The sequence below is a fragment of the Vulpes lagopus genome, chromosome 2, assembly GCF_018345385.1.
Source record: "Vulpes lagopus strain Blue_001 chromosome 2, ASM1834538v1, whole genome shotgun sequence".
In the NCBI taxonomy this organism is placed as follows: Eukaryota; Metazoa; Chordata; class Mammalia; order Carnivora; family Canidae; genus Vulpes; species Vulpes lagopus.
In genome coordinates, this window is record NC_054825.1 from 41,212,420 (window position 1) to 41,237,663 (window position 25,244).

Below are 25,244 nucleotides of genomic sequence, written 5' to 3' on the forward strand. Positions count from 1 at the left end.
CCAGACTTTATTTGAATTTCACCATTTTCTCGCCATTCGTGTTCTCTTCTGTTTCAGGATCCAATGCAGGATATCACATTGCATTTAGTCGGTATGTCTCCCCAGTTTTTTTCTGGTCTGTGATAATTTCTTTGTCTTTGTTTTTTGTGACCTTGACAGGCTAAGTCATGATCAGGTATCCTGTAGAATGTCCCCCAACTTACAGTTGCCTGATTTTTTAAAATGATTACACTGGAGTTATGGGTTTGGGGGAGGACTACCACAGAAGTGAAGTTCCCTTCTTGTCACATTATATCAGGAGGCACATGACATCCACATGAAACAACTGATACTGTTTAGGCTAGTCATTTGGTTAAGGTGGTATTTGCCAGAGGTGTTGTCTCTGCTGTAAAGTTACTGTACTGTACTTCCCTTGTCTCACTCTTTAAAAATGAATCACTACATGTAGCCTGCCCTCCTAGGTGGGGAAGGGAGCAAGAATCAAGCTCTACCTGTTGGAGAAGGGAGTATATGTACATTCTGGGGGATTATTCTGTATTATTCTCTTCTCCCCTACTTATTTATTTGATCATTTTTATGAGTATGGACTTGTTTATATTTTTTATACTTCATTATAATATAGTTATTTGTTTTGTTGTTCAAATTGTTCTGGCCCTGGCCCTTGGAAGGTCTTTCAGGTTGACTCCTGTGTCATATATCCCATCCTTTCACATATCCCATCCTTTAGTTTTTTGAGCACTTCACTACTTCATTGCATTACAAGATATTGCAGGCTTATCTTGCATTTTCCCCGGGTCTGGCTCTAGATTCAGCCATTTCTTGAAAGAGATTTGTTTTCTTTTCTTGGAAAATGGTATTTAGGAACCAAGATCTGGACACTGGACCTGTTTGTTGCTACTATAGTATCATTATTTCTGGCCTCTGGATAGTTCTTTTTAACAGATTGAAAAGTAATCACGTGGGGCAGCCTGAGTGGCTCAGCGGTTTAGCACCGCCTTCAGCCCAATCCTGGAGACCCGGGATCGAGTCCCATGTCGGGCTCCCTGCATGGAGCTTATTATTTCTATTGACTGACTTTTATGGTCATAGGACATATTTTCTTGCTTCTGTGCATGCCTGTTAATTGTTTACTAGATGTTGGATATTGCGAATTAAATTATTTTGCGGTGCCGGATTTTTTTAAATTCCTTTAAGAAAGTGTTTGGTATTTTCTGCCTTGCAGTTATATTACTTAAAGTTCAAATTGAACTTGATTCTTTTTGAGGCTTGCTATTAAGCTTTTTAAAGGTGATACAGGGTAGCCTTTATCCTGGGGATAATTTAGTTTTGCTACTGAAGAAGTGTCTCTTCTGTGAACTCTCCCCAGTGCCCCATGTATTTTGAGATTTCCTCATTCTGGCTTGTAAGAACACAAACTTTTCTAGCCTTTACTAATCTCTGCTACTTTCCAATGATTTTCAAACATGTCAGGAATTGTCCTCCATATAAGCAGACTCCTATTCTGATTCTGTAAAGGATAAGAGAGGATTTCTTTGCAGATAATCAGATTCTCTTGTTCTGTACAGCTACTTCCTCTCTTGATATTCTGTGCTGCAAATTCTACTTAACTCAGCCTCTCTGAATTTTGATCTCTTTCTTTTCAACTCAGTGAGGTCACTGGACTTTTTCCATTTTCTCCCTGATCTGTGGCATGGAAACTCCTTGAGGTTTTAACACCTCTGGCAAATACCACCTTAACTAAGTAAGGCTCACCTCACTTGTTTCTTTATTCTCTGAGATCATAGTTTGTTGGGCAATGTCTGAAAATTGTTATTTCAATGTCTTTTGTCCTATTTTATGGTTGTGATTAAGTCCTGCAATGATAAATTCCTCAGAGGCAGAAGTGAAAGTCGATGGTGGGTTATTTTAATTTTCATTTGTTTATTAGGTGAGACTGGATTTTTTTAATACATTTATTGGCCTGTTAAGTTTTCCTATTTGTGAGTTGCTTGTTTATAATTCTTACAGATATTTTTTCTTTTAATTTGCTTCCCTAGCATATGAAGCTCCTTTTTAAGTTTGTAGAATTCCCTGTTCTTTGAATCTTGGTGTGAAGCAATAGTGGCAGTAATATTTAATGTCAAGGATTATGGGAGGATATGGTATAGTTTTAGCATTCAGTATCAGGAGTGTTTGATGTGCACCCTCAGCATTCAGGAGACCCATGTCTTTTTGCTCAGCTCCTTTGGTGATTAGAGGAATTGCCCAGAGGATATGCAATAAATTTTATTTAATCTCAAATCAGCAGTAATTGGTTGTTCTTATTTCCAACTAAGAATATCAGCTGGTTTAATATACTTGACTCATTTTTTTCTATTGGCTTGTCTTACTGAATTTCAAAAATTCTATATGTATCCTAGATGCTTATCACTTCTTCCTGGTGAATGCTTTAAACTCTAATCTCTGTAATCAACCTGGGGCTCAAAAGTACAACCCTGAGATCAAGTCTCATGCTTTTCCAAATGAACCAGCCAGGCACCCCATTGACAGTATCTTTTAATTGAATATTCAAATTTATCAAAATTTTCTTCTATAAGTTGTGCTTTTATAATTAAAAAATACATTCCTACCCGGAGAGAATAAAAATAGCATCTTTTATTTATTTATTTATTTATTTTGTATACTTTGATCTTTGATCTTATCATGCTCTGACATAATCTTTTTCCTGGTAGGGAAGCCAGTTATCCCAACCCCCTTTATTTTAGTGTTTTCCCTACTGACCTGCAATGGCACCACTATCTAATAGTAAATACTCATATGTACTTAAGATTGTTTTTGAATCCCTGTTCTCCTTTCTTCATCTATTTTTCTATTTCTATACCAATTCACACTATTGATTACTTTAGCTTATAATGAATATTGATATCTTATAGGACAAATGCCCTGATCTGGTTTCCTTGTCCAGGCTGTCCTTGCTGTTCTTGGACTTGTATTCTCTAGTTTGTGTACATGCACACACACACACATATCCTATTTGAATTTTGATTGGATTTGCATTGAATCTGTAGATTAATAAGTGGCTACTTACCATTATTATGATACTGAGTTCTCTCCTATATAAATATGGGTTCTTTAGTTATTCTATTTTTTGTAAACTTCAGTAAGATTTTTGGTGTCCATCAAAAGATGAATGGATAAAGAAGATGTGGTTTATGTATACAATGGAATATTACTCAGCCATTAAAAACGACACCCATCATTTGCTTTGACATGGATGGAACTGGAGGATATTGTGCTGAGTGAAATAAGTCAATCAGAGAAGGACAAACATTATATGGTCTCACTAATTTGGGGAGTATAAAAAATAGTGAAAGGGAATAAAGAGGAAAGGAGAAAAAATGAGTGGGAAATATCAGAAAGGGAGACAGAATATGAAAGACTCCTAACTCTGGGAAACGAACTAGGGGTGCTGAAAGGGGAGGTGGGCGGGGGGTGGGGGTGACTGGGTGGCGGGCACTGAAAGGGCACTTGACAGGATGAGCACTGGGTGTTATTCTGTATGTTGACAAATTGAACACCAATAAAAAATAAATGTATATAAAAAAAGATTTTTGCAATTTTTACCAAATATACTTGGTTTATTTTTAGATACCTTATATTTTATTTGTATTGTAAATGATATATTTTCTTTTATTGCAATGTCTAGCTGGTTATTGTTGGTTGATGGAATGTTTCTCATTTATTGTGTCAGCTATCCTGTGAAACTTTCTTATTATTTCTAGTAGTTTGACATAGAGTCTCTTTAATTTTCTGTGTAAGACAATTAGAGTATTTGCAAATATGATTTACTTGCTTTGTTTCCAGTCCTTAAGGTTTTTTTTTCTTTCTTCTTTTGTTTTATTGCTTGGGCCCTGTGTATTATACAATGTTAAATAAGGATAGGGTAGCAGGCATTTTTATGTTTTTCTTAATAAATGAGGATGTGTTTAAAGTTTTACCATTAAGTTTAATGTTGGCTCAATATTTTGAAAAGATGACCTTTTCTATAAGTTAAAGAAGTTCTCTTTTATTTCTACCTTGAAAGGATATTGAATTTTTCAAATGATTTTTCTTATATGTTCAGATGAAAATATGATTTCTGACCTTTAGTTGACATTTATTTTATAACAATTTACACTGATAAAGTTTTATAATACTGAGCATAAGTTGAATTCTTTTGATAAATCTAAACTAGTCTACACATTTCTTTCATTGCACCATTTAGTAATATTGTACTTAGGATTTTTACATCGAGGTACATTTTTGTTTGGCTTATAATTTTTCTTGTATCATACATATTTTGTTTTTATGTAATGATTTTGCTAAACTTTTAGTATAAATGAGATAACTTTACATTTAAAAAATTCTCTAAAGTAGTTTGTATAAGAAAGAGATTTTGTTCATTAAAAGTTTGATAAAATCTCATCTGGAAGGCTCTTTGGGCCCAGATGTCTACTACCCCTTGGGAATGAGATTTTTAATTATTGGTTTAACTTTTTATTTTTATTTTTTTAATTTATTTTTTAAATAAATTTATTTTTTCCTGGTGTTCAATTTGTCAACATACAGAATAACACCCAGTGCTCATCCTGTCAAGTGCCCTTTCAGTGCCCGCCACCCAGTCACCCTCACCCCCCGCCCACCTCCCCTTTCAGCACCCCTAGTTCGTTTCCCAGAGTTAGGAGTCTTTCATGTTCTGTCTCCCTTTCTGATATTTAAATTAATTTTTATTTTAAAAAAAGATTTTATTTATTCATGAGAGACGCATAGAGAGAGACAGAGACATAGGCAGAGGGAGAAGCAGGCTCCATGCGGGGAGCCTGATGTGGGACTCAATCTCAGGGACTCTGGGATCATGCCCGAGCTGAAGGCAGATGCTTCACTGCGAGCCACCCAGGCATCCCTGGTTTAACTTTTTAAATGCTTATTATACTATTTATGCTTTCTACATATTCTTGGGTAGATTTTGATGATTTATAATTCTCTGTAAAAGTTTTCATTACATCAAATTTGTCTAAAGGTACTTACATCTAAAAATGATAGTTGGATCTGTGGCTGTGCTCTTTTTCCTTCTTAATGTTAATTAAATTGAGTAGTAAAGGAGGTTTGCATATTTTTAAGTCCTTTTTCAAAGAACTAGTCTTTGATTTTGTTGATCTATTGTTTTAAATTATTTTCTATTTACTATGTTTCTTTATGATGTTTTACTCTCTACTGGGGGTTTTCTCAATTTTACTTAGCCTTTATGATTGAATATAAAACTCATTTTTGTCCTTTTTTCCTGCTTTTGTTACGAATGTAGTTAAAACTATACATTTCCACTAAGACACTGCTTTAGCTTTCATGTTAGTTTTGATATGTTGCTTTTTCATTGATATTTCATAAGTACATATAAAATTAATTCATGTTATAATAGTTCACAATTTCTGTTTGATTTCCTTTTTAACACATTCATGAATAAACTTTTTTGTTTCCAAAGTATTTACTTACTATATTTTTTACTATATTTTATATTGTTGATTTTGTAATATGCCATTGTCACAGAATTTCTAATTCATATTTAGGGCTGCCATGATATAGGAAATAGTACTCTGAATGCTCAATTCTAAGATAAGAGAAAAATGTCTCCTTTAACTTCTATCTGAAATATTCTGTGCAGGGATCCCTGGGTGGTTCAGTGGTTTAGCGCCTGCCATCAACCCAGGGCATGATCTTGGAGACATGGAGCCTGCTTCTTGGTCTGCCTGTGTCTCTGCCTCTCTCTCTCTCTGTCTCTGTGTCTCTCATGAATAAATAAATAAAATCCTAAAAAAATATATTCTGTGCAGTGAAAGTAACAGGGATATTAGCAAGATTGTATAATAAAACCAACAATGACTTTCCTAGGGAGAATTCATATTATATTCTTCAATAAAGCCTGAAATGACTCTCTGTATACATTAACATATTGCTAATTTATTTATTATTAATAATTCAAGAGGTTAAAGTGAGACTGTGTAACACACTGTTCTTTATCCAAGAAGTAGACCCTGAAATACAGAAGAATTATCTTCTGTGACACCCAATTCAAGGGTTCTGGAAGATGTGTATAATTAGGATTTACCCGAAGAGTAATACAGAAGTAGCAACAAAGAGACTGCTCAAAAATTAACTTTCTGAGGATGGTCCTAGAAGTAGGATCATGTTTGCTATGTTATTTTTTTTTTAAGCAGGGAGAAAAGTGGTTAATTTAGGAGATAAGGATGAGATGACTGTACAATGGGAAAAGTAGGTAAACATTCCTCTTGTGTAGCTTGGGTTTTCTCATTAAGGCACAACCTTTCTCTGTGTTGCCCTTTGCATTTGATCAATTCTTCCCTTCTCTTTGTTCAGGAGAAGATGAGGGAGATAACTATAATTCGAAAGACGTGATTTCCAGGGAGACTTTGCCTTCATCAAGTCAGAAAAAGACACCTAGATCAGTGACTCATAAGGTAAAACTAGAAGAGGGATTTCTGCTAATTGATTGTGGCTATTATGTAACCATGGAGTAAGCTCTAAGGCACAGGTGTCTATTTTTTCTTCTCAGCACAGTAATTTTCTCTGTCACTCTGATGTTGAAGACCTCCAAAATAGTGGTTTGAAAGAATGTTACTCTTTACAACTCTAAAGAAAACCTGTTTGGTACTATTCTGGAAATTTTACTTATTTTGGCATCTATTTCATTTTGTGCTGCTAATAGAGATACAAAATAAATTTCATATAAAATTTGAAGCACCTTTAGATATAGTGATTGATGGAATTTTTAGTTGATAGAGACAGCATGGTGAAATGTCTCCAAACTCTAGAAAGGTAGAGGGTTGGGAAAAATATGGGGCAACATTCCAACCTTGACATGTGTCTCCTTCCTTGGGAGATAACTGCTAGCATTAGAGCACAAAAAGAGAAATGCCTTTTCACCATGTGGGTGGCTTCCATTTTTTCCCTTATCTACTGGAGCTTTGGGGCTGCTATTGTGTTGCTGTCCTCAGATTCACATTCTCTAAGTTTCAGCATTACTAGAGATCAAAGTAAGTACCAAGAACAGACAATGCTTGCCCTGCTTTCCAGTATGGCTGCTGTCTCCACCCAAGGCTAACAGTCATGTTGCTGCTTTGAAAAACAATACTGTGGTTAGGAATCTATGCATTCCTCTGTGACATGTAAGTTGGCTGCATTGAAACCAACTACCGTCACATTTCTGGCTGGCAGTTTCTGATTCTTAGAGTGCTGCTCAGGTCTTAGTCCACTGTTGATACTTTTCTCTGATCAGAATGATTTTGTACTTGAAGGACAATTCATGTCAAAGTGAACACCTTCATAGACTGTCCTGAGTAGATCCTTTTTAAAACCATACTTGACTCCCTTCTAGAACTAAAAGCATTTTATTGTTTGCTTTTCTCTCCTATAATTTATGGCTTGATCTATCTAGGATGAATTTTGATATGCTTTAAAGTTTTGTTTTAGAAGAGTAACTTTGTTTAAATTGTTTTTTTGGAGTTCAATTTGCCAACATTTAGCATAACACCCAGTGCTCATCCCGCCAAGTGCCCCCCTCAGTGCCCATCACCCAGTCACCCGAACACCCACCCACCTCCCCTTCCACTACCCCTTGTTAATTTCCCACAGTTAGGTATCTCTCATACTTTGTCACCCTCACTGATATTTTCACTCATTTTCTCTCCTTTCCCTCTATTCCCTTTCACTAATTTTTATATTTCCCAAATGAATGAGACCATATAATATTTGTCCTTCTACTATTGACTTATTTAACTCAGCATAATACCCTACAGTTCCATCCATGTAGAAGCAAATGGTAGGTATTTGTCCTTTCTAATGGCTGAGTAATATTCCATTGTATACATAAACCACATCTTCTTTATCCATTCATCTTTCGATGGACACCGAGGCTCCTTCCACAGTTTGGCTATTGTGGACATTACTGCTAGAAACATCGGGGTGCAGGTGTCCTGGTGTTTCACTGCATCTGTATCTTTGGGGTAAAGCCCCAACAGTGCAATTGCTGGGTCGTAGGGAATATCTATTTTTAACTCTTTGAGGAACCTCCACTCAGTTTTCCAGAGTGGCTGCACCAGTTCACATTCCCACCAACAGTGCAGGAGGGTTCCCCTTTTTCCGCATCCTCTCCAACATTTGTTGTTTCCTCCCTTGTTAATTTTCCTCATTCTCACTAGGGTGAGGTGCTATCTCATTGTGGTTTTGATTTGTATTTCCCTGGTGGCAAGTGATGCGGAGCATTTTCTCATGTGCATTTTGGCCATGTCTATGTCTTCCTCTGTGAGATTTCTGTTCATGTCTTTTGCCCATTTCATGATCGGATTGTTTTTTTCTTTGGTGTTGAGTTTAATAAGTTCTTTATAGATCTTGGATAGTAGCCCTTGTCATTTTCAAATATCTTCTCCCATTCTGTAGGTTGTCTTTTAGTTTTGTTGACTGTATCCTTTGCTGTGCAAAAGCTTCTTATCTTGATGAAATCCTAATAGTTCATTTTTGCTTTTGTTTCTTTTGCCTTCATGGATGTGTCTTGCAAGAAGTTACTGTGGCCAAGTTCAAAAACGGTGTTGTCTGTGTTCTCCTCTAAGATTTTGATAGAATCTTGTCTCACATTTAGATCTTTCATCCATTTTGAGTTTATCTTTGTGTATGGTGTAAGAGAATGGTCTAGTTTCATTCTTCTGCATGTGGATGTCCAATTTTCCCAGCACCATTTATTGAAGAGACTGTCTTTTTTCCAATGGATAGTCTTTCCTCCTTTGTCGAATATTAGTTGACCATAAAGTTCAGGGTCCATTTCTGGATTCTCTATTCTGTTCCACTGATCTATGTGTCAGTTTTTGTGGCAGTACCACACTGTCTTGATGACCACAGCTTTGTAGTACAACCTGAAATCTGGCATTGTGATGCCCCCAGCTATGTTTTTCTTTTTCATATTCCCCCAGCTATTTGGGGTCTTTTCTGATTCCACACAAATCTTGAGATGCTTTGTTCCAACTCTCTGAAGAAAGTCCATCGTCTTTTGATAGGGATTGCATTGAATGTGTAAATTGTCCTGGGTAACATTGACATTTTCACAATATTAATTCTTCCAATCCATCAGCATGGAATATTTTTCCATCTCCTGTGTCTTCCCCAGTTTCCTTCAGAAGTGTTCTTTAGTTTTTAGGGTATAGATCCTTTACCTCTTTGAATAGGTTTATTCCTAGGTATCTTATGCTTTTGGGTGCAATTGTAAATGAGATTGACTCCTTAATTTCTCTTTCTTCAGTCTCATTGTTAAGTGTAGAAATGCCACTGACTTCTGGGCATTGATTTTGTATCCTGGCACACTGCCAAATTGTTGTTTGAGTTCTAGCAATCTTGGGGTGAAGTCTTTTGGGTTTTCAATGTACAGTATGTCATCTGCAAAGAGGGAGAGTTTTACTTCTTCTTTGCCAATTTGAATGCCTTTAATGTCTTTTTGTTGTCTGATTGCTGAGGCTAGGACTTCTAGTACTATATTGAATAGCAGTTGTGAGAGTGGACATCCCTGTCTTGCTCCTGATCTTAGGGGAAAGGCTCCCAGTGTTTCCCCATTGAGAATTATATTTGCTGTGGGCTTTTCATAGAGGGCTTTTAAAATGTTGAGGAATGTTCCCTCTCCCTTCACTCTGAAGAGTTTTGATCAGGAATGGATGCTGTGTTTTATCAAATGCTTTCTCTGCATCTCATGAGAGGATCATATGGTTCTTGGTTTTTCTCTTGCTGATATGATGAATCACTTTGATTGTTTTTACGAGTGTTGAACCATCCTTGCATCCCGGGGATAAATCCTACTTGGTCATGGTGAATAATCTTCTTAATGTATTGTTGTATCCTATTGGCTAGTATCTTGTTGAGAATTTTTGCATCCATGCATAAATTCGTCTATAATTCTCCTTTTTGGTGGGGTCTTTGTTTGGTTTTGGAATTAAAGTCCAGGGCCAGATGGCTTCCCTGGGGAATTCTATCAAACGTTTAAAGAGGAAACCGTACCTATTCTACTAAAGCTGTTCTGAAAGATAGAAAGAGGTGGAATACTTCCAAACTCGTTGTATGAGGCCAGCATCACCTTAATTCCAATCCTCATATTACTTTTTAATTTTCCTGAAATTAATGTTAGGGAGTTGTTTTACCAACAAGTGTTGATAACCTAGTTTCAGGAGTTGGCCAGCTTGGTAGAACTCATTTAATTTGTTGGTCATTTGTGTAGTTTAATGAGAAGAAATATTTGGGGGACATTTTCCCTTGATGTTTAAAGTAAAAGAATTAAAATACACAGAGCAACACTTAGAAAAGAGAACCAATGAAGGTATAGTAATATCAGACAAATAGACTTAAAAGCAGAAAGTATTAGGCTTGAGAGGTCACTATGTAATACTAAAAGGTTTAGTTCACAAGGAAGATATAAAATTCTAAATTTATAAGCACCAGAATATATAAATCAGTATTGAACAGAATTATAAGGAGAAATTGTTAAATTCACTATGATATCACCATTTAAAAACATCTCTTTTATTAAAAGAATATACAATATTTAAGAGTATAGAAATTATAAAAAATTTAGGAAGATAGAATGAAATTATCTATAGAAATTTCATCCAAAAGTTAGAGAATACGGCAGATCCCTGGGTGGCTAAGCGGTTTGGCGCCTGCCTTCCACCCAGGGCCTGATCTTGGAGACCGGGGATTGAGTCCTGTGTCAGGCTCCCTGAATGGGACCTACTTCTCTTTCTGCCTGTGTCTCTGCCTCTCTCTCTCTGTGTTTCTCATGAATAAATAAATAAAATATTAAAACAAAAAACAAAAGTTAGAGAACATATGTTCTTTTCAAGCATACATGGACCATTTATAAAAATTTACCATGAACCGGGGATCCCTGGGTAGCTCAGCAGTTTCGCACCTGCCTTTGGCCCAGGGCATGATCCTGGAGTCCCAGGATTGAGTCCCGCATCAGGCTCCCGGCATGGAGCCTGCTTCTCCCTCTGCCTGTGTCTCTGCCTCTCTCTCTCTCTATGTCTATCATAAATAAATAAAAATAAATCTTTAAAAAAATTTACCATGAACCAAATCAAAAAATATCTCAATTTCAAATAATCTTCATAGTATTGACTGTGGCCTCTGACATAAAGAAATGCAGTTAGAAGTCAACCACAAATAGAGAAAACACACATTTGAAAATCAAGGACATACTTAAAACTCATGGGTCAAAGAAGAAATCATAGTGGAAATTTAAAATATTTATAATAGAATAAATATAGAATTACAATATACTGTGGTTTGCTCATTACTGGTTGTTAGCACATGTATACCAAATATCAAATTATCTACCATGATAGATTATACCATTACATTTACAATGGTACTGACTATAAAGTATGTAGGAGTCAATCTAAGAAAAGGTATGAATTACTTTTCTTGAGAATATTTTAAACTATTTTGGTATATAGCTATATTTTATTATTGTATAATAAGACCTAATGAAGAAAGCAGTTTTCTCTAACTTATTTATATTTTTGAAGATTTATTTATTTTAGAGAGGGAGAGCAGGAGGAGGGGCAGAGGGAGAGGGAGAAAGAGAATCTCCTGCCAACTCCCTGCTGAATGTGGAGCCTGACCTGGGGCTCAGTCTCATGACTCTGAGATCATGACTTGAGTCAAAATCAAGAGTCAGAGGCCCAACCAAATGAGCCACCCAGACACCTCAGTTATATTAAACTACAAAATAGTTTAACTTACTTTCAATTAAAATTTCAAAGTTTTTTTTTGTATGTGTGTGTATTGTGCAATTTCATCAGCTGATTAAAATACTTTTGGGAAAACAGGAGGTCAAGAATAGGCAAGACAGTATTAGGAAAGGAAGCAAAAGTATATATGTGGCACTGGCACTGCAGGTTGTCAAAGCTTATTATAATGCTACAGAAATTAAAGAAATATGGTAGTAGTATAGGAAGTAGCAAATAAGACCAATGAAACTGCGTAGAAGTTCCAGAAAAAGACCCATATACAAATGGGAACTTTTTATGTGACAGGTGACATTGTAGATTTCTATAGTGGTCTGCTCAATTAGTGGTGTGGTACAATTCCTTATTCCAATAGGAAAAGTAAAATACTACCTTTGAATAAATATAAGCAGAACCTTTTATTATTCACACTGAAGAAATGATCTTCTGTTAGCCTTCCAGCATCCTGTTTCTCTGAAAACTTGATAAAGATGGACTACCAGCTGTGTTACCAGGTGGCATTGGTTATGGTAAAAATGACCCCTGGATTGGAAAGATTATGACTAGGATGATAATGTCTTATGAAGAGTACAAATAGGGGTTAATGTGGGTTCATGAATTATTGTAAGAGATACTGGTTCCTGTGTAGCTTGATATTTCTAAGCCGGGAGACTTAGGTACCCACTCACCTGAGCTTACACTAGAATGCTCTTAGGACTTCTGATGGGGACAAGCCTAAGGCTTTTCTGTTGACATGTGGCTCTTCACCTATATCTTTTTGCAAAGCTCATCTGGTACCAGGTGTGGCCTATTGGATCTTGTGAATGTCCAGTTGAGTGCAAGATCACTGTTGGTGGTTGAGCAGAGTGAGCAAGGTACACTTTACACTGAAATTGATTCTAGGTGAATTTAATCTCAAAATATTAAAAGCAAATGTTAAGAAATTTTGTAAAAATATTTGAGGGTTTTTATTTTTCTTACTTGCATAGGGAAGGCTTTTTAATTATTTTTTTTAATTTTTCTTTTTCTACTTATTTTTATTTGAGTATAGTTGATGCACAATGTTACATTAGTTTCTGGTGTCCAGCATAGTATTGCAACAACTCTGTACCTTTTGCTATGCTTACCACAAGGAAGGACTTTTTATGTTTTATATGTTATTCAAAATAGCAATTAGCTAATCCAGTAGAATTTAATGTATTTACCAAACAACTGCTAAAATATAAGTTAACTTTATATCTCAAGCAATCCTTATCCATATTAGTAAGTTATATTTTGATTTGTTCAGCAAAATGAATATGCTTGATAAGAGTGCTAGGCATTTGTTTACATCTTTCCATTAACATGCTTGTTTCTAAAATTGATTGTGTTTGAGTCTATGTTCTGAAATGATGTCTGTACGTATGCCCACAAGAGGTATTCCAGGTCTAAGAAATTTCATGGAATAAGTAAAACACACACACATACACACATAAACATATTAGCAAGAGGGGAAGATGAAGAAGTTCTATACAATTGAGGCCATTGAAAGATAACCTCAGAAAAGATGAAAAGACATAGTATCGGCTATGGCTTGAGATGCTTCATGAGAAATAGGCATGAATGAGGGTGGTGAGTTAAGCAGAGGCTAGACCATGGAAGGCTTCCTGGACTTCGGATCTGCTGTTTCTTTTACTCAGGATGCTTCCCTTTCTCTTTGCTCTTCCTTTCATCTTTTAGGTAAATGGCAGTTATGGGTCACCATACTCTGCTACTGCATTAACACCACCAGCTGTAATTTGTACGTTTGCTCATGTATTTTCTTTCTCCTCGTGAGAATATATATGTTCCACAAAGGCAGAACACACACCTCTCTTGTTCATGGTTTTATCTATAGCACTAAGGAGAGTATCTGCATATACCAGGTCTTCAGAAAAGAATTTGTCAAATGAATGGATTAACTGAAGCAGAATTGAAGGCTAAAATATTGATTACTGAATCTTTATTTAATGTGATTTTTTTCATCTAACTTTTTTTTCTATAAGGATTCTGAATGCAACAGAATGAACTAAAGTTTATAGGACAATACAGAATCTCATGGTAGAGACAGAATTACTGGTTTAGATTATATAAGCACTAAAATATAAATACAATGCTAAGAATTTTGTATTTACAGTAAATTGAATGTGATAAGCACTCATGAGTTTTCTCTGGGCTACAGTGATTTCTTTATTGAGAATGAAGCTTATATTTTTATCAACTTTTAGAAAATAACTTGAATGATTCAGTAAAAACTCACTTGTATATGCATAGTACTTTATACTGTTTTGACAGATTGTAAAATATATAATATAGGGAGTAATACATTTCAAGTGATTTTTCTAAGGGGAAAAATACACTGACTGTGATTGTGGTTTTAATTATATTACTGAAGACTTTATTGGTCTTCTCTTAAGAAGCTTATATAGCTTTTTAAACTATATAAATCATATTTCTTTTAAACTATACATTCCTAAAATCACAGCCATAATTTTGTTTTCTTTCTTCTTTCTTAGGATTTAGAAAATGCAGATAGCTCAGAGAAGGTAAAACTCTCTGTTCAGAACTTCCAACCCAGTAATTATGAAGATCTTTTCAAAGATGCTACAGAAAGGTACAGCCTCATTTAGTGAGCTTTCTTTTTATTCATGCTCATAGGTAGCCCTCTTAGTGGAGACTGAATAATGGCCCTCAAATGTTTGATTAGTTTTTCAAGAGATAACTTGAACTTGTAGTACAAGAGATAACTTGTACTTTGTAGTAAGTACAACCCAATTTGGCTAGAAATAGGATGTATTTATGATTTCATAAAGATGATATCAACACAAGAAAAAGATACTCCTAAAAAATTTAATTTGTCATCTCCAACAATTATACAGTTCCAGAGTCTTTGTAAATGTGTTAGGAGCTGTGGAGAGGGCAAATTTAGGTGTTACATGCAAAATCATATCAAATAAGAGAACATTTTAATGAGCATATTTCCATAGAGACTTATAAGTAATACTTTTTTATTGATTTATGATAGTCACACACACACACACACAGAGAGAGAGAGAGAGAGAGAGAGAGGCAGACACACAGGCAGAGGGAGAAGCAGGCTCCATGCAGGGAGCCTGACGTGGGATTTCATCCGGGTCTCCAGGATCGCGCTCTGGGCCAAAGGCAGGCGCCAAACCGCTGCACCACCCAGGGATCCCTATAAGTAATATTAGTTACAGTCATTGAAATAGTACTGCATAATAGTGTGTATGGCATAGAACTTGTATATACAACTTCCCAAAGTGCATTAAGTGAGCAAATAATTAAAAAGATGTTTTGATATCCTGTTATATGTTAATAGTATATATCAATTATTAGACTAAGTATATAGTAAGCAGTGTATACAAAAGCAAAATATTGCACAGTTCTTGCCCTTTAGTTTATAGTTTAATTAGTTTATAGTTTAATTTAATTAGTTTATAGTTTAGTTTATAGTTTAATCCTAATTATAGTTTAATTAGGGAAACATATGTAAAAGATAAATTTAACTACAATATAGTATTGTAGCATTATAAAGCCAAAGTACAAGAATTGTGAATACAGAAGACAGAGAAATATGCATGGGGGCAGTTTCTCACCAGCTTCTTTCAATAGAAGATATTTAATTTGAATTTAGGATCTTAAATAAGTAGCAGTATAGCAGGAGGAAGAGGAGGGGAAAAATTTCAAGCTGGGGGAAGAAGTTTGAACAAAGGTAAGTTGTGGAAATATCTTATTAATGGTGAGAGATGTTAGTGTCAAGAGCTGTAGGGTACCTGTGAATTGGAATGCCAAGAAGCTTGAGAAGATAATAAGTAGAGCCAATAATATAATATGGGCCAGAGTGCAAAGGAACTTGATATACGTGAAACCAAGGAGTATGTACATTAGTCAGTTTGTTAAAATGAAAAGAAAGTACAGATGGAATTGTTCTTTGTGGATTCATGCATATGTCTGTCTGTCTACCTCTAGGAAGAGGAAGGCTGGTAGCAAAGTGGATGATATCTGGCAAGAAATGGGGAACAATGAGATATTTATAGTAATCTAAAAAAAAGATAAGAAGGAGAAAGAATAAGAAAGTTGAAATGACTCACAGAAGCAAAAGAAAAAGGCATTTATTTTGTTAAGGTTAAAGCATAAGATGCATGTTGGAGATTAGTAGGGATGATGATGAAAAAATAGGAAGGGGCCAGATTGCCAGTATTTAGACTTCTGTGAGGGGCTTGAGTTTATCTGAAGTTGGTGGGTGGGTAGAACTAAATTTGAATTTAGGGAGAGTTTTTTTCTAGACATCAAAGATTAGAACCAGAAATCACATTAAGAGACTTCTGTTAAGTGGGGTTGCAAATCAAAGTGCAACAAGTAAATGGAGTGATGAGGAGCTGGAAAGGAACAGAAAGAGAATGTGGCTAGTATTTGAAAAAATGTTAAGGTACAAAAAGTTGAAAAGGGTTTCTATTTTTAAGATCAGGGAGAGTCAAGTATTCTCATGTTATGGAAGAATTTATTTGTACGTGGGGGAGATTAATTATATATATAAAAAGATAATTTTAGAAAAAAGTCTTAGGAGACAGAAGGCATGGAATTGAATGTAGAAGGATTAATTCTGATCAGGGAGAAAGTAAGGAATAATTAGAAATGTTGATGTATGTAAGTACACATTTTAAGACAGTAAGTTGAATGTGTTCTTGCTTTCTGGCTTTTCTAGAAGGGCCTATATTGTTACTAAGGCAGAGAATTAAGATAGGGTTTACATTAAGACAGTGGTTCAGAATTAGATGCCGTGAAAGAAAGTAGAGGAAACTCAACAGAGACATACCAGTGTTTTCCAGGTGGCTTTCTGTTGATATTGGAAATCCCAGTGACTGCAAGTCTTTTCTCCCACAGCCTAGGTAAAGGAGGAAAGAAGGGGAATAGATGGATTGATTGGCCCAAGATAGCTAGTTTGCAAGCCAGGTAAATGTGGGAAGAGGTGGAGTTTGTGATCAGATGTTGGGACTTGGGAGTGATCTTTGTGGAAGTGGGCCAGTTCCATGTGCTGACAACAGAAGTACATGGCTGAACCAAAATGGAGATGAATGTCAACTGAGTAATTCATATAGATGATCAGAGATTTTTTCATAAATGTATATATTCTTTTAAACCATGAAAAAATATATAAATTTCTTTTCTGGCGATAGTGAGAGCATATGGGCCACCAGGGGCTCCTTTCTAAGAGACAAGTCGAGCAGTGAGGATGAAGAGCTTGCAGGGCCATCGCAGACTGTCCCTCCTCAGCTTTCTGGTATGACTTGATCCTATTTTTATTACCACATTCTTGAAGAGACTTTTTTTTGAAGAGTCTTTATTTCAAAGGTATGAACAAAGAATTTTCTGTTATAAATGCAGGAAAAAGCTAGGAGAAACGTTTTTAGGTGGGGAATGCATGATTTCTTAGGATTTTTTTTTTGAGAATGAAGAAAATGCTCCACACTCCACCTTTGTAAAGGCAAATTTCTCTCTTATTTAAATATCTTAATATATCAAACATGTCAATTTAATAAAATGAACTATTTATATTTTCTTATACTAGGCATGACAGATTTATATAGACTTACATATGACCTGCTTCCTCATTTTCTTAATTTGTTCCACAGCATATATTTTATAAGTCAAATAGTAACTTTTTTTTGATTACACACAATCATGCTGTAAGGAAAAAAGAAAATACAAATATGTTTAAAAAATAAATCGTAATATTCAATATTCAAAATTGTGTATATGTATTTACATTTGTATATAATATAAACATAAATGTAAACATGAACATATATTTACATGTATATAAGTTATAAAAATTATAAATATAGAACTTATAAATTGATATATATGTAAAATCTGTAAGTGTGAGATTGAGGAATCCCATACTTCAAAAAACCTTGGAGTTAGAGAGGATTATAGAGATCACTCATTTCAACCTTAGTTCAAGTGCTGGAATCATCTCCATTGACTTTTTTAAATTTGGAAAAAGTCAAATCTAATTCAGGCAATCTCACACTGTGTAATTATTAAAATAAAGATCTGACACAAAACTAATTTATAAGAAAATACTTTTTAAATACTAAAGTTTAATTTACATATGGTAAAATTCATCCTTTTAGCATACAGTTCTGTGAGATTAGACAGAGGTCTACCACCACCATCAAATACTGAGCATTTCCTTCACTCTTCATATTTCTCTTCTGTTCTTTTGTAGTCAGTCATCCCCTCACCCCACCACCAGTACCTGACAACCAGTAATCTGTTTTCATTCTTGTTAGCTTTGTCTTTTCCAAAGTGTGGTATAAATAGAATCATAAATATCCTGCCTTTTGAGTGCCACTTCTTTCACTTAGAGTAACCCTGTTTGTATTTGTCTCCATCATTGCTTTTATTGGTATTTAATTTTTTTTCTGAAGAGTATATTCCACTGTATGACTATACTAGTTTGTTTATCTATTTGGCAGTTGAGGGACATTTGGGTGTTCCCACATTTTGACAATTATGGACAAAAGCACTACAAACATTCACATACCAGTTTTTGTGTAAATCAATGATCCCATTTCTTTAAGGTAAATATATCTAGGAGTGGGATTTCTGAGTCACAAGTCACAAACTGTTTCCCAAAGGGGCTGTGCCTATATGCTTTTTCTCTTTTTTCCTTCTACTCTTTTCTCTTCGTGTTTTAGTCTAAGGTAATTTTTACCAACTCATCTGCAAGTTTATTGACTCTTTCCTCTGCTCTTAGTCTACTAATGAGCCCATGTGAAAACATTCTTTAGCTCTCTTACAAAGTTTTAATTTATTTAATTATTTGAGAGAGAGCACATGTGTGGTTGGGCATAAGCGAGCATGAGAAGGAGGAGGGGCAGAAGGACAGGGAGAAGTAGATTCCCTGCTGAGCAGGGAGCCCTATGCTGGTGGGGCTCCATCTAAGGACCCTGGGATCATTACCTGAGCTGAAGGCAGATGCTTTACCGACTGAGCCACCCAGGCACCCCTCTTACAAAGCTTTTTATTGAGAAAACTTCCATTTGACTTTATCTTATAGTTTCCTTCTCTGTTCAAGTTCCCTATCTGTTCATACATTTTATATACCTTTTTCATAAGATCTTAAACATATTAATCACAGTTATTTAGAACTTCTTCTCTCATGATTTTAACATATGAGTCATTTCTAAGTTGTTGTTGTTGTTGTTTTGAGATTGCCTTGTTTTTTGGACAGTGATTTTTGTCATTGCTCTGCTGCTTCTTGTATGTCTTGTAAATTTTGATAGTGTTGATGTTGGGGGTAGAAAAGTAGAGATTGAGCTAAATAGAATTTATGCCTGGAAATAGTCATGCCTGTTCCTCTGCCAGGCCATTAGTGTAGGTTCTTAATTTAGTGTATTTGGGACATGAGCTGGATTTTGGTTTTGTGTTGCTGTCATTACCTACAGTGGACTATTGATTTAAAACTTCTTAAGATTTGAATTGTACTTAAGGAGGCAACTGCAATGCTAGAGAGTTTCTTTTCACATTTCTGTTCTGTCCTCAGCTTTAAGCCTACCCTGCATACCAATGCTTCAGAAGGGCTCTTCCCTATACTCATGCTCCTGCTCTGGTGGTGGCCTGGTGCTGGCTGGCTTGGATAGCAGGGCAGAGTTGTTCTTTGTGGTCATAGTCCAGTCTCAGCCTTAGCAGGTTCTCGGTTCCTGGTTGTCATGGGGGGGGGGGGCAAAGGCTTGATCAGTGATGCTCCCCTCCTTACTATGGCGTGCAAATTCTGCTTTGTATTTTTGGCAAGTTTACTATGGGAGAAGGTTTCCTGGTCCTTGCTTAGCAGGTAGGAGACTGTGATAGTACCGGTGTAAGATCTTGAGCTCAGGACCGTTTCCTGCCTTTCCTCCAGGAGTAAAGGATTTTTCTTTAGCCTTTTTCAACTGCATTGGTTCTTCACCTGTGAACAATAGCATTTGCTGTACTTCCTCCTTCAGCTGAAGACTTGTTCTATGCAGAGAGGTAGGTCCACAGTGGCAGTGTATAAACTATTCTCTAACCCTGTGCCACCAAGGAAAGGATTTCTTCCATTTCCTACTCTGTGTCCAGTTCTTTCTCATGAGCAACTATTAGAGGCCTGTTGAGTCTATGCAGGTGCTGCAAACTCTCTAGTGTCTGTGGCTTCCTGGAATTCTGTGCTCTTACACTAGGCCACATTCAGCCTTCAACAATATATTGTTTTTTTAATCTCAATTCTTCTTTTCCACTTGTATTGTATATGGCATCTCTTTCTTCCATTGATCGCTATAAGTGAGCCAGTGTTGGTGACCTGTCTCTCCTTGGAGGAGTCTTTCTTTTCCTTTGATTTCAGACTACTTGATTGTTCTGCAATCACAACTCTCCTGTTTTTATTTTGTGTTTTTCAAGTTTTTTATATTGTTAGTGATGCTCACACTAGCTTTCTACATTTTAGGCAGAAGTGGAATTTTTTAAAGATTTTATTTATTTATTCATGAGAGACACACAGAGAGAGAGAGGCAGAGACACAGGCAGAGGGAGAAGCATGCTCCTCACAGGGAGCCCAATGTGGGACTCGATCCCGGGACCCGAGGATCATGTCTTGGGCCGAAGGCAGACGCTCAACTGCTGAGCCACCCAAGGATCCCAGAAGTGGAATTTTGAATACAAATATATTTTTAAAATAAAAATGAGCATATTCCTTTGTAAACATGTCTTTTTAACAAACACATATTGACACTACAGTTTTTAGAAGCTAAAATTCCATTATATGAGTGCACGATAACCTTTATAGTCCATCTCTTCTTGTCTATCATTTAGGGTAGTTCTTTTATAAGTATCATTATAATGTAAAGTAATATGGTAAACATCTGTGGAACTGAATCTTTGGGAATATTCGTAGATTGAGGTGAAAAAAATAAAGAAGCTTTATTCAAACTGCTGCAGCAACAGCAGGAAGAACAAGGAACTTACCATTGGTATATATGGAGGGTTATTCCTTTGAGTTCTATCTGTGTTCAGATATGATGATTAGATGATTTTGTTTCACTTTATTCCAGTCTCCCAGTGACAACTAATGTCAATACCATATGGCATTGGTTTCTGTAAGAAAAGAGAATGGCTTAGCCCAGCTCTGGAAGTAAGGCCAGTTCCCCCAGGAAAGCAGACCATAGCCTCTTTGTTTTTCCCAGTCCCCTCCTCTGCATTTTTACTTCAGGGTTAGGTTCCTCCTGGGGCCTGTTACTGAGGTCTGTGCTAATAAAGAATTAATGCCAGAAAACATAAAGAGCTACAAATTAATAAGTAAAAACAGGAGAAAACTGAGCAATACTACAGACTACTTTTCTACCCTCAACCCCCAAATTAATATATTGAATCTCCAGTGTGATAGCATTTCAGGATGGGGTCTTGGGGGAGTTAATTGAGTTAAAAATGAGGTCATGAGGGCAAAGCCCCATAATGGGATTGGATTGGTGCCTGTATAAGGGAACAATGGAACAAGAGCTCTCTTTCCATTGTATGGGGAGGCAGGAAGAAAGGAGCCATCTGCAAACTTGGGAGAGGGCATTCAGGGAGAACTGGACCATGCTGGCACCCTGGTCTCAGACTTCCAGCCTCCAAGACTATGAGAAATAGATATTTGTTTTTTAAGCCCCACGGTCTATAAGTTGTAGCAGCACAAACTGACCAGACAGACATCAGTAGGCACTTCACGGAAAAGGAAATACGAAAAGGTGTTCAACCTAATTTTTAATCAAGGAAGTGAAAATCAAACCACAGTGAAATAACAATTTACACTGGCTAAATTGTTAAAAATTAAAAAGTATGACAATAATCAATATTGGTGAGTATGGTGCACAACGAAAAACAATTTAGCATATTTAAATATGTACATACCCAATGCCCTAGCAGTTGCCCTAGTTACTTAGCTTGGAGGTACCTCCTTTTGCACCAGAAGACACATACAAGAATATTATCACTGTCCTTATTTGTAATAGCCTTAAACTGAAATAACCCAGATATCCTTCAATACTAGAATAGATGAATTAGTGTAGTATATTTGTATAAACTGAAAATGAACAGACTCATTTAAATATAGTGTAAGGATAAAAGTCAAGATTTAAAAGAAAATATGATTCCATCTATATAAATCTGCAGAATATGCAAAAGAGCTTATGTGGTAGACAAAACAAATGAAGCTGAAGGAGGGATAGCTCAATTCAGAACAATGGTCACTCTTGAGGGAGCAGGGGAAGGACACATGGGGACATCAGAGGTGATGATAGTGTTCTCCTTTTCATTGGGTAGTATACTGTTACTATTTTTATACCTTAGAGGTATAAATACCTTAACGGTGTTTTATTTGTTGTTTGGTTTTGTGTTTGTTTTTTTTTAAGATTTTATTTATTTAGAGAGGGAGAGTATGTGGGGGGAGGGCAGGGAGAGGCAGAGGGAGAAGAAAAACAGAATCTCTGGCCAACTCCACATTGAGGGCACAGAGCCCCACACAGGGTCTCTACCCCAGGACTTGAGCCAAAAGCAAGAGTTGGATATTAACCAACTTAGCCACCCAGGTGCTCCTTAACTATTGTTTTATATCTACTAAATACTTAATAAAATATTTTAAAAGTATAAAGTTCAAGAAATTTTAATTTCAAACAACTTATGTGTATATTAATAAAAATCAATACAAAGAGATAGAGAAAAAGTTAATTTCTTCCCATCATCTGAAATTGTTACTCAGATGTGACCAGTGGTAACAATTTCTCTATGAACACAAAAGGACATAAAAACATAGATTTTCTGTTTAAAGTTTAGATAAAAAAAAAGTGCTGTAAGTTACTCTGTAACTTTATTTTTTAGACCTAAACCATATTGTGTATATAGTTTATCATATATTAATAGCTGCGTAATATTCCATATTATGGAAATACTATAACCCATTCTCCTGTTGACTTTTTTCCCACTACTAACCTGCAACATGTACATATTTCCTATGTACTACTGTTTTTTTGTTAGATTTCCTTAGTAGGTCAAAGTATATATTAATTTTTATTTTAATAGATAATATCAGACTCCTTTCCAAAGTTTGAGCAATTTATTTTTGCTCTAGCTGTTTTGAAGGGTCCAATTTCCATATTTTTATAATCACTAGATAGCTCTTTTCCTAACTTTTGCCAATCTGATGAATGAAAAATAGCGGTCCCTTGTTACTATAATTCACATTATTCTCATGGCTAATGAGAATGAGTACCTTATTGTATGCTTATTAGCTTTTTTCATTTGCATATTTGTATCCTCTGCCATTTTTTTCTAACTATTTTGTAGGAACTCTTTATATTTTGGAAATGCTGACATCTTGTCTGTCAGACAAATAAAAATTCTTCCCTTGCTCCATACCTAAGAAGGGACACCTTCATAAGTATTCTGAGTTCCTAAAATGTTTAGAAAGTTCTTTACTGGAAGTATGTACAAGTATGCTTTTAAATTTCCCCCAGAATTTCCATTCATTCATTCATTCATTCATTCATTCATTTTTATATAGATCACTAATCTATCTGCTGCTAATTGCTAAGTATGGTAGACCTGTAGAAAATGTACTAGACAGTTATACTAGTACCATTCACTAAGCCACTTTTCCCATTTAAATTTACATATACATGTATCACATATTAAGTTCCCAAAAATGTTTGGATCTTTTTCTGTCATCCAGACTTTTCCACTGATTGTCTTGTTTGTTCCTGTGGGCATATTATTCTGTTTTGATTATAGTAGTTCTAAGTAATATCTAGAAATGCAAATATTTCCCTTAACTTAAAAAAAATAAACGTAAAGGGGATTAAGAGGTACATACTTTCAGTAATAAAATAAACAAGTCATGTAATGTAAAGCATAGGGAAGATAGGCAATATATTGTACAATAATATTGTAACTTTGGTGACAGACGGTAACTAGACATGTTGTGGGGATTATCTCAATGTATAAAGACATCAAATCACTGTACACCTGAAACTAATAGGATATTTATAGGTCAATTGTACTTGAATCAAAAAACTTTACGGGCTATTTGGGTTATTGCTACATATGGTATTTTAGATTACTTTGTTCATTCCCACATAAACCTTTTTGTTTGTTGTGGTATGTGTATATATATATATATATATATATATATATATATATATATATATCTCACATCTTCTATATCCATTCACCAGTCAATGTACATTTGGGCTCTTTCCATAATTTGGCTGTTGCTGATAATGCTGCTATAAACATTGGGGTACATGTATACCCATGTTAACCCTTTTGAAATTCAGATTAGAGTGGCCTGACATATTCATTTGGGAAAGATTTACAATGATATTAAGTTTCCTCTCTATGTAAAGAATAAGGTGTGTCAAGAGATCAGCTATCCTGTAAACTATAAAAAGGCAGTTGCTTCACATTGACCTTCCAAAATCTCACATGAGAATCTCTCTTGTCAGCCATCTTAACTGAAAATATTTGGGAAAGAGAATTCTCAGAGAAGTAGTAGTTTAGCCTTGCCATGTTGACATTGCAAAGTGACCTCAGTCAATCTTTTGTTAACTTGGCCACCCATACACATCTTTTTAAGCCATACCTAATCTCCAAATACAAACATTTTGGTTCCATCTATGATCATACAGTTAACCTGTGGGCAACTGAAAACACAGTCTCACCTGGTCCTCAAAATAGGATATAAAAATCTTTTGGGTCTTTGAGTGATGTCTTTCTTCTTAAGCTGATTAACACTCCCCTTTAATATCCTTAAATAAAAACAAAAGTATTTGGCTAATTTATAAATTTAAATATATATGATATAAATATATTTATATAATGATATAGATATAATCATATTTAAATTGAAAAAGGAATATTTACTCAAAACTATTACATCCACATTTGTGCAACTGGTCACAAAGTTGTATCTGGTAGAACTGTCTTCTACCCATTCCATATTCTCTTTGACCTCAGCAAGCACCTCAGTGGGTTGTGCTTCCCTGTCTGGTCTAACCTAGTAGCAGTCATTCTAAATTTAATTGTTAAAGTTTCCTATTGATTTTAATTACTGTAAAGTCACTCTAAAAGATCACCTGCATTCTAGACGTACTCCTTATTGTCCCTACTATTTAATAGAAACTCAATTTCCCCTTGAAAATTAGACTTAATTGTACCAAGCATTATGGTAACTCCTCTTTGCCTGTCATTTCAAGTAAGCATGAGGAACCTAATATGCCCTGGTGGCATTCTCAAGTTCTAACTCAATAGGATCATTGTTGTGTTCCCTGATGGAAGTATTTCTCCCTCACTCTGTTTAGGTCTGCTTTGATTTATTTCATCAGTAATTAGGGTTTCATAGTTTTAAACATACAGATC

The 25,244-nt window shown here is 35.5% G+C and overlaps 1 protein-coding gene across 1 annotated transcript in view; it reads left to right on the top strand.

Annotated features, from left to right (window-relative positions):
• The window catches only part of PTPN20 (protein tyrosine phosphatase non-receptor type 20), a 133,517-nt gene that overhangs the window by 56,571 nt on the left and 51,702 nt on the right, over nt 1-25,244 (top strand). Inside the window, exons 3-5 of the mRNA XM_041731215.1 lie at nt 14,330-14,427; nt 17,012-17,115; nt 23,451-23,453. Coding sequence (XP_041587149.1) covers nt 14,330-14,427; nt 17,012-17,115; nt 23,451-23,453 — 205 coding nt within the window. The remainder of the gene's footprint in view (nt 1-14,329; nt 14,428-17,011; nt 17,116-23,450; nt 23,454-25,244) is intronic.